Here is a 13,829-nt window from a genome sequence, read left to right as displayed (position 1 = left end):
CTCCCAGTAGGCTGAGTCCAGCAAAGGATATGACTGTTGATAGATAAGGTAGTGGAAGGTATTCCCCTTTCAAACTGGAACAATATAACAGGGGAAACATGTCAGCAAGACAGCGAGCAGCAGAAGGAAGGAGCAGGGGATGATACTGGATGAAGGGAAAGCTTCACTCAACAAAAAGAGAAAGAAAGGAAGCCAAAACAAAGAGAAACATGACAACTCTTGTACAATGGGCCCATTATGAAACTTGATATTGGTAGAAGTTACACTCCGAATCTGGCAGAGGAAGATGTAGTTTTTAAAAAAAAAAGTGGCATTCAGGGCAAATGATCAAAAAATGCATTGAACAAATGTTAACTGATGGAAAAATAAGCCAAATGACTTGTGAGAAGCGCTGAACTGACTGATTTCTAGGATCTCCCTTTATGCTTACCTGCTGTGAGCAAGCTGAACCTGAACCCCAGGAATACTTAACATAAACAGTGAACTTTTTAGAAAAAGAAATATTGGGTAATATATGGTCTCTCAAACCAAACACAACAATAAAACCAGAAAGAGGATGCAATGGTGCAGCTCTCCATGAGAAAAATCTTCACAATTATGATCCTCTGAATACTAGGGATGGGAATCGCTACAGAACTCATGACACTATATAATCATGAGCCACAATACAATTCTCTTGTGGCACTTAAAGAATTGTTAAGTTGTTAAGATGTTACAACAATTGACAATGTAAGGTGATTGCAACGTAACGTAAGAAAACATCTTGCCCAAAGACACTTATTGGTAAAATTATATTGGTGTTTTCAATCCCATTCTCCCAAGTGTGTGGCTAGTATGTTATGTACTGTACTGTCTAACCATTCTTACCAATAACTCCACTTTACAGTGGACAGCCTTTTTTAAATTAATGATGAGCCTTTTTTCTAGATGCCTTCAAGTCGACTTCCGGGAGGGGGGCAGGATACAGGCCCTGTAATAGCCAATATGCACAGACCCAAAGGCATAGTATTGTGCTGACAGGAAACTGGTGCTGGGTTATGGGTTTTATACATTCAAAAAGGCAGCTTTACAAGAGAAGGAAACAAACATTCAGAAGTTATCATTTAGGTCCGTGCAACAAGGCATTTTTCCAAGTAATTTTAGAACATTTCTGTTGTTCTGTTCATCCAATGCATCACAAAATAAAGGTTGATCCAAATTTCAAATTATGGAAAAAAAGCACAAATCTACAAAAATTGAGATATAAGGTTTGCATGTGACACAATCCCTTCTTTAAATGCACTCTTTATGCAATTATTATATGCAATATAATATGCAATTATTATCATTTCAATTACTTTCTTTGTTTTAAAACTATGTTTTAATGGCTCTTTAGTTAATTTCAGAGTGGTTCCTGTGGGCATATCCTCTTCATGTCACTCTGTGAAAACATGAAAATGTCCTCTCCTATGCTGCTAGGACTGTTCTGGTTTTTACAATGACTTCACCACAACAGTGGTTTGAGATTCACTAGAGCAGCTAGATGACCCTAGCGGGTTATGACAGTCCTAAGTGTTTTGAACATCTTGTCCCAGGCAGATTCACTGATGGCTTCACATCTGCACTGCAGGCACAGATCTTCTACCTGGAGACACCAGTCTAACAGCATTTCATATGACCCTTTCTAATCTCACTAGCAGAGTGTCTTTGTTAGGCACAAGGTTTTTTTTTTTTTTTTTTTGGCTGGCGTAGGCAGAGTCCTCAGGAAGTGCGTGGGTGAGTGGTGGGAGCACTGAATGGGAAGAGTTCGGGAGAGATGCTGGAGTGAGGGGGATGGAGGCAGGGTGGGGGAAGGAATGAGTCACCAGTCACTGGTAGGGATGCGGGTAGAAAGCAGCAATGTGTAAATTTTAGACAGCTTCAGTCTCACGACTTCAATAGACAGTTTTCCTTCAACTTGTCCCTTAGTGCCTCATTTGAAAAGTTCTTGCCAAAGTCAAAAAAGCAAAGGAGGATGCAAATTATCTGATACAGAAACGCAGTCTTAACAACACTGTTTGTAAATTCAATTCTCCATCAGGAGAGTTTCAGGGGTGCTGCACTTCATTTTCTTTTAAAACAGACAGTCATGTAAATAAAGTCAAATAGACAGGGGGGGGGGGGTAATTAAAATGGTTTCAGCTCTTTTTGTTCAATTATATTTCACTCCCTTGTAGTCTACCAATGCTGTCTCAAAATTAACACCCCTCATCTCTCTATTCCCCATGCACAGGGAGAGGAACAAACACCTATTACCACATTAAAGCACGAGGCCCAATGTGCTGTCAGCTCCATGAGTCATTTGAAGCTTCAGCTGTTAAACTAAAGTGCTATTAAACACAGTCGAACAAAAGTAGAAGAGAATTCTGCTTTATATGAAAGAATAGTAAGCATGCATGTTGAGAAGAGAAAAAAAACAAATGCGTCTGTCCCACTCACATCACAGCCGTGGTGCTCATGCAGTCATCTCTCTCCCATTCACACGCTTCATCGCTTAGAGTCACACATACGAGTAAGTGACCATCAGAGTGTTCTGGATTGTTTTGTTGGCTTGTTTAAGGCAGCCAAGGATGCCGTGATGAGCATGTATTTGTCATAACGTGTAATGCCATCTTGAATCTGTTTAGTATTCATAAAAGATTTGTGCTGCCACTGAATAAAATACATTATTTTAATATAAATTTATCTCTAGATTAAACTGTCTCATTATATTCATACCTTTCCATTAATGGTTCTAGTATCTTGATAAGAAGAGATAGAAGGGAGACTGAAATTGGCTTTTTTATAACAAGGAAATTAAAACCTCAAACTATGTGAATATACTACCATCTACTGGCCGTATAAAAAAGAAAGGGAATTGGCCAGAGATTTACTGCCTCTGTGGACAATGCAATGGATTGCATTTTCCTGCTCGAATACACGATTCAATGTAGCTAAAGCAAAATAACCTGCTGAAGAACTCACTCACAATCTCCATTCATGGCCAAGAGTCCAAGAAAGACCCTGCTTTTCTCCCACCATCACATAGCTTGATGCTAACTACTTGGTGAGGAAACAGAACTGGCAGTTAAACCATCAGGATGCCTCAAAAAATGAAAGAGCTAAATGAAACTTAAAGAACACAGATTTAGGTTCCCTGGATTTCTTTCTAATTGGGTTAATCTCGTTCTTACAGGCAAACAGTAAATGTGTAATATAGGGCTGAAACGATTAAATCGAGTAACTCGAATAATTCGATCATAAAAAATGTTTGAGGTAAATTCTTTGCCTCGAGGCTTCGTTTAATTCATGTCACCAAAGTCCATCTATTTTAAACGTCTCTGCTATCGCATCACTCCTGCTTTGTAGACTACTGTGCAGCTCCCGTATCACTGTTTTACATGGACTGTCATAACTGACGCACTTTCAAAGATTTATAAGGCAGCGCGATTTGTTTTGCTCTGTGGGGCAACGGCGGAAAATAAAGATACTGGTGTGCGTAAAAGGCCGAAAATGTCTAAAGTGTGGGACCGTTTTACGCTGCGTAAGGCGGACAGCATAGACTGTAAAATCGACCTGGTCCACCAGAATAGTACTTCGTCAGTGCTGCAGCACCTGAACTGAAAGCATCCTCACGTGAACTGCACTTCTCCAGGTGGACTCGGAGCCTCTACAGCGTGTGTTTACGATTGCTAACCGATATGAACACCAGCGCTTGGTAGAACGTAACTTAGTGTTTGTAGTTATTTGTAGCCCGTGTTATGAGTCGATAATGACCAGGCATAATAAGTAGCAAGACAGCAAATGTACCACTCACTCATGTAATTTATCTCTCCTCATCTCTCCCTCCCACACACACACGCACGGGTTACATCTCAAAACACGCCTTCCCCATACATGAGGTAGTAATAATAAATGCAACAGATGGACTAATTCATTTATGACTACATTCACTACACCCTTTTTCCTTTTTTATTCAGATAAAACGGAGGACAAATAGGCTAACCTGTTTGTGAAGGTGTATCTCATAGTTTTTTTCATGTACATCATAAAAGTTTCACAGAAAGACTGAATAAATGGGTTTAGTTCTGGAGAAAATAAACCAAAGGCTTTAAGCTTTGATCTAGTAAAAGTGTTGAGTTTGAATAAAAACCTTTTGTGAGGAATAACAGCCAATTGCTTGCTCATTTTAAGAGACTTTCATGTTGCATAACACAATATTGATATAGTTGTTTAAAAACACAAAAGTGCGATTTATCCGATTACTCGATGAAAAAAAAATGGACAGAATACTCGATTCCAAAAATATGCGATAATTGCAGCCCTAATGTAATAAGTATACCTAATAATGAATAATAATGAATAATGAATAATGTTCTAATGACCAATAGATGACCAATATATTTCACCACATTTCTCACGTCTTGATATTAATTTGCTGGTCCCAATCTTGGGCTAAGCATTCCCCTGAGCAATCACAATGCTAACTTTGCCCCTTTTAAAATACTCTCTTTCTTATATAATGTTCAAAGCTCTCATTAACTTTTTATTAGTGTAAGGCCCATTTTCAGCTCCACAGTTGTGCTTTAAAATAAAATCATTCAACACACCGATGTATCAAGCTGAATTTTGTGGATCATTATACTGCTAGTGCGAGAGGGCAGAACTGGACATGACTAAATTGAGCAAAAAATTTGGGTAAATTTTCTTTAAAATACATTTTGAAGACATCAGATTTTCTTAGTGTCAGTCATGATGAAATGCTTCAGACAGTTTCTCCAGGTCAAATGTGGAGACTTCCAAATGTAGGCAGGGTATGATACACAAATCTGACTATAGAATACGCACTGAGGTTTTTGCACAAAATACAATAAATTTTTAATGCAGAAGTTGAAAAAAAAGCAATATCAATTAAAATTCCCAAAATAAGATCACACAATCAAATGAGAGCATATCTAAATATCTGCGCAGCAGAAGGTGTTTTATTTTCTTATTTTTATGTCTCTTATGATGCGAGTGTTTATGAACAGAGCAATGGAAAGAATTAATATTTTGTATATTCTAATATGGCAGAATTTGTTTTGCATTAAATCTAACTATTTGATCCACAGTTCACAGTTGATCCACATATTGTACTATAATTCCTATTCTAAGGTAATATTACTATGCATAACCCCTAAACTATAGCTCAAGGTTACCTGGCAATACAGGAAACTTTTACCAATACTAACCACTGTGACAAAAAGGATGAGAGGGCATGTTCTATGTAACCATGTGAGTCAGAACACTTTTGTGTCTGAACAAAAATGTGACATTTTTGCTACAGCGGAGTCCTGACTGTCTAACATCCCAACAAACAGTAAAAATGAGACTCTCTGAAAAGTCATGTTTGAAAGGCATCTCATTCACTCTGTTCTGTATAAAAGCAACTCACAGCACGCTGCTCTCTGCAGGTGCTGGGCTAATTAATCTGCACCAGGTCCTGCTCAAACACATCTGCCTGAGATTTGCCTGGATGCTGAGTGTGGTGGATCAAGCTGCTATGGCCCATGCTGGCCCACTGTCAGATGTCCCGGATGGCAGACAACCACACAGCCCCTGGCACTCACTGAATGTCTCCTTGATTTAACCTTTCAGCCTGAGGGGGGCTGAAGAGCGTGACAAGCAGGGCAGTGGACATGGCTGACCGCAGACTCTGACCCCTCTCTTGTCACAAAGGTGAAATTTCAAGTAAAACAAAAGATGTGCACAGCCAGATTTCTTTGCATTCACTGCATGGATGTGAACTTCTGATAAACTCTGTGTGTGCTTCTGCAGTCGTCTCTAAGCTGCAGCCCATTACAAGAGAATGTGGTTTAAGAATGAAACATTAAATGCGCTCACTTTTAAAGAACGCTCTGAGACCCAAAGCAGAGCCACTATGAATACAAAACAGCACTGAATCAATAGTTTGAAAAATCATTACCTGAAAACATCTGGATAAGATTGCACAAAACCTGGGCTCTACTTTCTTAAAGATGGCTTAAACTTCACAGATTCCCACATCCCAAACCTTATTATTCAGCAGCATCATGAAAAAACAATGTGCAAATAGCTTAATTATTTATAAACACCCATGACACCTTTGGCCTTGAGCCTTCAACCGTAGCACACCAGCATCAAAATCTCAAGACACAGCATGACCTCAAGTGAATTATCGAATTTATACCACAGACTTATTATTGATATTGCTTTGAGATGATGACACAAAAACTGATAAAAGGGAAAGTTTATTGACACTCAAGAAAAATGGTTCCATTAAACAGCAGCTGTTGCCAGGTTACAGGTGAATGAGGTACTTTAATTTAAAACTCAAAAAAATAAAAATTCAATATCATTAAAACATAATGGTATTGGCACTCAGAATGATAATAGCGCACAGAATGTTTCTCTGCCAATCCCATCCCTAGGCCAGAACTACTTGTGGTATAGGGAAGAGCAGAGCACAACCCAATTTTGTTTTTAATAAATAATTTTAAACCATTTTATTTGATAAAGATAAATAGTTTACCAATACAGACACATCATACAAATGTCTGCCCCAAATGTAAAACACAAACTTAGTTTCCAGCACCTACACTTTACGAAAAACTCCAAAAGCCAAAAGCAAAGACATAAGCAGGGTTAATCATACAAGTCGCTAAACGTTTGGTAAGTCAAAACAATTTCTGTGTGATTTCTAGATACATAAAAATATTTCTATGACAATTTATAAGACTGGTAAAAAGAGAGAGTCTCAACATGTCACTAATTTATTTTGACTACAAAGTAGAGGAGCAAATATTAGCACAATAAAATTTAGATATATTTTATTGGCCTGCCATCTATGGAGCATTTTTGATGAATCTGTGCATAAAAACTTTTTAAAGTGTTTTAAAATTATACGGAAGGATGCAAAGTTCTCTTAGGCTTAAGACGAACCCTAACATGTGGAAGCTGTACTGGGTAGCTCTTACTAGAAGTTATTTATATGCTTCAAAACAGTCCCATTTTATAGCCACCGAAAGGGTGATGAATATAAGGTAGATGCAAACACTGTGACCCTATTCGAGCTGGATTAGTTTAACCAGGGGAGGTGCTGTTATTTGAGTGATTACCAGTATGAATCTGCCACGTCGGTTATTTTTAAATGTCTGTTAAGTAAAAATACAAAGTGAACCTTCTACAAATTACATAACTCTGATCTCACAGTAGTGAAATAATAAAATGAGGTAATAGAAAAAGATGCATCCAGTTCTCTTTTTTTATTTTTGCAACCTGAAGACATGGCTAATAGCTAAGCTGGAGCTTGATTTGCCCCAATTGCTTAAATCTCAAGCTCAAGACTACTGAAACCATCAAGATTTTGATGTAAAATCTCCTTCCTCGTGCAGCGTCACTTTTTTTTCCATTTAGCTGTGCAACGTGTTATTGTTCAGAAGTGAGGCGCCTGTCGCATAATGCTGAAATTAAATCTACAGGTTATGGGCTATTTTGGTGTAATTTGGCAAATTACACAGACCCTTTATTTCATACAACCTGTCCAGTCAAATCACGTACAAACTGCATTACTGGATCTCCTCTGTAAAAACTGATGCAGCATGAACTTGGCTTTATAAACCAAACTCCGTTTGCTATCCACTGATATAAAAAACTTTTACAGCAGCCTTCAGGATAAAGAAGAAATCTCTGTTTGACTGCTGTCAAAACTTGCACTTTGCTAAAATTGCTATGGTAATACAAGAAGACGACCAAAAGCATGTGATACTTAAACCTGTTCAATTACATAGAAAAATCCACAGTACATTTTACCCTGTATTGTTTCATGCCCTGGTCTCCTGTAATATTTAGTTACAAGAGAGACGTTTGGAATGTCAAGAGGTTAACCCACAGTGCCTAATTAGATACAGCACTACTCAAACATGCAAATTAGCATAACTGTCTTTACAATTAATTGGCCATGCTTCAGCCTTACTCCCATTGCTGAGTGGACAGACCAGCTTAATCTCCTGCTGTTTTCCAACTGTGCGCCAACACAAAAGCAAGAAAGAATGCTCCAAACACTGAACACCACAGCCTCCGCCCTGTCCCACCTGGCTTTTCAAACAAGTGGTCCACATCCACAGACACCAAATGCTGTCATTGAACATTCAGTACTGCCCGTTTCCTTCGCCTCATGTTTTATCTTCTGTAAGGTGAGACTGCCCTCTAGCTGCACAAACTTCATTTTCTATTTCCTAAGGTAAGCAGGCTAAACCTCCGCAGTAAAGTCTGCAAGCACTTATACAGTAATACCAAGGCTAAGCACAAACACTCAGACATACTATGTACCACAAGAGTGATGCATTTGGACAACCTACACTTCTACAGACTACAGGACTCCATAAGAGTTCTCCAAGTGCTGTCGGGAATTCAAGCCAGATGGTCTTAAAAGGGTCTCAAAGAGCATCTACTCTGTGTGACTCAAGGACAGCATGATGCAAACAGTACTTGGCACCATTAAGCAGGACTTCCTGTGTCTTATATATACACATCCTCAAAACAGTAAATTCAGGTCTAAACAAAAGTGAGTAAACAAAAAGTATATAATAGATGTCATGTACAGTACTGTGCGTACTATTTAGTAGTATTTGAATAAACAAAACTTATAGAATATTAATTTTATATATATATATATATATATATATATATATATATATATATATATATATATATATATATATATATATAGTGAAAATAGTGATTTTATGGATGTTAGTATGTTTGTTTAACCATTTGTCTAACCTCTCCTCAAGGATGCCCAGTATTACAGTGTTATATGTAGTTAAAAAGCAACTCCTGGTTTGACTAATCAGTGCTTCAGTAAATTGTGCCGATATTAACGAGTCTCTGTGGCGGCTGTGAAGGTGTCAAGGAAACATATGGACCCAAGAAATTCTTGTTACGTTTTATTGTTTTCATGTTTATTTGAATTATGACTATTCTAATGTATATTGTAATAAACTCACTGCTGAGGTACAATGTTAAAAAAAATTGCTTAGATGCCTAAAACTTTCACACAGTACTGTATATGGACATTACTGGTATTCGAATAACTATAACGAAGTCAGCAAAAGCTGAGTCAATGTAACTTACAAGGTTTTCATCAACATCATGTTACATTAAGTCACAATATACATAATGTGCATATTGTCAGTACTTGAAGAACACAGCTTCATTGCATGCATGCTTCATTATGAAGAGAGCATAATTAGTCTGGATTAACTGGATTTAGTGCAGTGTGGTATTTAAAATATTTAATAAAATCATTGTTTTCCCCGGCTGGGTGACCAGGGTCCTCTCTGTGTGGAGTTTGCATGTTCTCCCCGTGTCTGTGTGGGTTTCCTCCGGGTTCTCCGGTTTCCTCCCACAGTCCAAAGAAATGCAGTCAGGCCAATTGGATGTGCTAAATTGCCCCTAGGTGTGAGTGTGTGAGTGACTGTCTGTGTCTGTGTGTCTGCCCTGTGATGGACTGGCGACCTGTCCAAGGTGTATCGTGCCTTTCGCCCGAAGACTGCTGGGATAGGCTCCAGCACCCCACCGCGACCCTGACGGAGAAGCGGCTTGGAAGATGGAAATGGAAAAATCATTGTTTTATAGTTTTTGATAGAAAATTATAAATATGACACAAAAAGTTCCCTGTTTCAACTTATAAAACTTATGTAACTATCAGAAGAAGTAAATATTGTGATAATTATAATGAAGTGAATGTCTTGGAGTTTCATGTTATTATTTTTGCCGCATCCTCCAGCCAGAACTATAGCCTAGCACAGCTTTACAGCCTGAAGAAACATAGAAACCACTTACAAATGTATTTTGAACAGCAGACATATGCCGACTGGCCGCTTTATTACTATTATTATTATAAGTACACTTCCTTCTTTCCACAATCATTGTCCATTTTGTCAGCTCCACTTTCCATAGAGATGCAATTTGTAGTTCTACAATTACAGACTGTAACTAAAAAACTTCTGCATACTTTGTTACCTTTTTCACTCTGTTCTTCCCCACAAAGCAGGTATTATTTGGGTGGTGGATCACTCTCAGCACTGAGTAACACTTAAGTAACAAGTAAGACGTGGTGGTGGTGTGTTAGTGTGTTACGCTGGTCAGAATGGATCAGACAGCAGTGCTGCTGGAGTTTTTAAATACCTCAGCATCCCTGCCGAACTGAGAATAGTGCATCAAAAATATCCAGCCAACAGCATCTTGTAGCAGCATCCTGTGACCACTAATGGAGGATGACCAACACAAACTTGGCAGTGACAGATGAGCTTCTGTGTCTGACATCTACCGTGCGGACCAGCAAGATAGATGTGTCTAATAGAGTGGACTATGAGTGGACACAGTGTTTAAAAACTCTAGAAGCACTCCTGTGTCTGATCAACTCATACCAGCACAATGCACACTATCACACAACTACCTGCAGTGTCACTGAAGCACTAAGAATGATCCACCACCCAAAAAAATACCTTTTCTCTGGTGCTACTGTGAAGAACAAAGGGAAAGGGGGCTAACAAAGTATGCAGAGAAACAGACAAACAGTCTGTAAATGTAGAACTACAAAGTGCATCTATATGATAATGGAGCTGATAAAATGGACAATGTAGATACAAAAAGCGGCCTGTTGATAGAAGTTGAAGTGCAGTTGAAGAAATGCTTCCCTTATCAAGTGCCTCAGATAAACGAAGCAAGTCACGCTCCAAGTTACGCACGAAACAAATGCATGAAGGCCATGATAAAACACAAAGTCACAAGATTAACTTGAGCCTTAAATTGCTCAGTCAGTCTACAGCAGCAGTCTTCAAACAGTCCTCAAAGCCCCCAGGCAGTCCACATTTTCCTGTGGATCAGTCTGAAGACCACTTTTCTAGTGCTGCATTGTTCAGCATATCGACTCTTTGTGCTGCAGGAAGATACACCACGGTGGCAAGCAGTAGCCAAGTTCACTGCATTTACAGCATGTTCCTCTTTTCTCGATGAACAGTCATGCTGCATTAAGTTTATGAAGTGAAAGGCTGCAGTTAGAAGCCACTGTGACTAGGCACAATCACATTCTGTAAGCATAGCGCCCTGCAGAGTGCAATACAAACTTATCCAACACCTGGAATAGGTTACAGAAAGACAAGTTGGGGACTGCTGCTTTAGCATGGGAGCCATTCTGAGCCCATCATAAGAAATTAATATTACTTTGGATGCTGTTGCAGAGAGGATGATAACCTATTTAACAGTTACTTATTTTCTGTGGACTGCAGTAACATCAGCAAGGCACATCTTCTACAATGTAAAACAAAAATTATATAGTTTAATATGCAAAGCGTATATAACCACATCTGGATGAAATCAGAAACCTTTAGAGGGTCCAAATAGATCAATTATACAAGCTAATGGAACAAAATAGGCCAGTCTTTCCCATTCCCAGCCCTGAATTAACTCTTTCTTTTTTTTTTACTGCATGCAACACAACTGAAATCATTAACTACCTGACAAGCACTTCATCAGTTTAAGTAAAACTCCCAAAAGCAATGATGCACAAAAACATTATGATCAAAAGTAAAACTGTGTACTGGACTGAAATTAGACCACAGCACAAAATCCGTACCACCAAGAATATAATTTATTATGGTACGAATAGTATTTTGATACAATTCTACTTACACTGAGTATCAGCACATCTAAGCAGCATACACTTTATGAAGGGTCACCACAATGAGGAAACTTGGGAGAATCCGAGATGACTCCAAAACAACTTAACCCTTAGCCACAACCATTAGCTCAGAGACTGTACTGGTGCAAATATTGCCCCTTTCATGACACTAGCAAATCACACTAAAGAGGAATTTCACTGATGTTTCAAACTTTCTGCATAATTAATTAAGATGTAGACAAAGTCATTCAGAGTGGGTTATTGTGAAATGCTCTACTGTGACTCAGTAAATTTTTCTGTAACAGTTCACCGGGGTGGTGATGGGATCCAGGCATGTGAAGAGTTGAATGCCTCTGAAATATCCTTTACAGAAAGGTGCGACATGAAATCATTCTGGATGGTTATGCCTGATGCACGAGAAACTGTTCTGCAGTAGCTTTGATATGCTGGTCTAAGACATTTTTAAACATGTTCACATAAGAGAGGTACAGGTGCAGCATGCTGTAAGGCAAAACAGTCCCAAAAGAAAACTTTTTTTTTCCAAGTTTACTCTATTATACCATTATTACCCACACATATGAAACTCAGGAGATGTCTATAGGTTCACTGTTTATTTTGCATAGGAAATAAAAGGGCTAGTTTTGTACTGTAGACTAGTGACCCCTGGTTCTTATCACCACCACTGTAAAGAAATCTAAATAGATAAGTTTCTCTACAAAGAACTGCTTCACAGGAAACCATATTACATGACTTTGTTCACATTTCAATGACTATGTTATGAATTATGCAGGCATTTTAAACATCTGTGGAGTTCCCCTTTAAAGATGCTTACTTATTTAGCTGTTTGCTTAGCTTTATCCAGTCACTCAGGCAGCTAAAAAAAGGCAAAGGTGCAAATATGACCAACTTCTGACAGATTTCACATGATACATTCACACACGACTCACCTTGCTGGGGATCCTGAAGTTCTCCACAGGGCTCATATCTGCCATACTCTCTTGAGGGCTTTTCAAGCCCTGTCAGAAAAAAAAAAGTTTATTATATGTTGGTATCTAAGACCAGCAAACCCAATGCAGCTTTGCAACACAACAGTGGCACTGACAGTGACAGTGTCAGTAACAAAGACAAGGTCACTAACAGCAGAGCGCAGATAAGAGGAGGAACCTACACCGCCTGCCTCTACAGAGACACAGAAATGCCAAAATGCAGGGTGCTGGACCGGAGACTATGGCTGCGTCTCAAACCACTTACTACAATACTACACTACACTACTACACTGTTAATGGCGTTGTACTATTGTTGACACAGTAAGCAGTATGTGCTTTGTGAGGCTCTGCACGAATCCCTGCTAACAATGTGCACTCCAGTGTTATTAAAGGCAAGGCTAGCTTCTGAATGAGGATGCCTCTGTGTCAGAGTCAGGCGACCTCATCGTCTCGCTTACTAATTAATACTGCTTGCTATAGCCATTTATTTCAGCTGCTGAGAAACATTAAGGGGTCTCGTCCATGGCTACAAACATGAATTCGTACTATGTCACCTCAGCCACCTCTGCTGTTGCTCAGGTTTGTAGCTTCGTCGGTGGCTCGCTACAGTTAGCCTCATATGTTGACCACCTTGCTAACCGAACTTCCGGACTTCTCCTTTCTCTAACATCCAAAGAGCAACATACCGGGCTATGAACGCCTTTCACTCACCTGTCGGGACATTAGAGACTTGATTTTCTGCATCTTCAAGCACAGGAAACGTATAAATTCTGCAAGTCACAGCTGTTAGGACACTAATGTATTTCTAACAGCGAATCAGTTACTGCTATACGAGACAGCTGCCATGTCTTTTTGCTCACGTGACCGGCCCGGTCAGTGGTTCTGGGGGATGTAGTTCAAACGGTTGCGATTACAGAAAAACTGCTCTAGCAATTCTGCTAACAATCCTGCTGCATTTTTAAAGACGTTTTAGTTCTCTTGGTATTCTCTTTATTTTTCTGAATTTCTTGGTCAAATGTGCACATATCTTAAAGAGAAGGTCCTGTGTCTTTTATGTTTTTCTGTTGCCTGTTTTATGCTCTTAATATACTTATGAATGGGGCACAGGTGAAAAGTCAAATTTTCACATTGAAACGTATTTG

General features: G+C 39.0%; 1 protein-coding gene across 2 annotated transcripts in view; it reads right to left on the bottom strand.

Annotated features, from left to right (window-relative positions):
- vps50 (VPS50 EARP/GARPII complex subunit) overlaps positions 1-13,541 on the bottom strand; it is a 154,815-nt gene extending 141,274 nt beyond the window's left edge. For both annotated transcript variants that reach the window (XM_017694832.2, XM_017694841.2), the window contains exons 1-2: positions 13,399-13,541; positions 12,649-12,717 (exon numbers count right to left, since the gene is read on the bottom strand). In XM_017694832.2, coding sequence (XP_017550321.1) covers positions 12,649-12,717; positions 13,399-13,431 — 102 coding nt within the window. In that variant the 5' untranslated portion in view covers positions 13,432-13,541. The remainder of the gene's footprint in view (positions 1-12,648; positions 12,718-13,398) is intronic.
- Between the last annotated feature and the right edge of the window lie 288 nt (positions 13,542-13,829).

This window comes from Pygocentrus nattereri, chromosome 27, assembly GCF_015220715.1.
Source record: "Pygocentrus nattereri isolate fPygNat1 chromosome 27, fPygNat1.pri, whole genome shotgun sequence".
Classification (NCBI taxonomy): Eukaryota; Metazoa; Chordata; class Actinopteri; order Characiformes; family Serrasalmidae; genus Pygocentrus; species Pygocentrus nattereri.
Note: the sequence above shows the minus strand (reverse complement) of the source record. Positions and strands in the feature narration are given on the sequence as shown.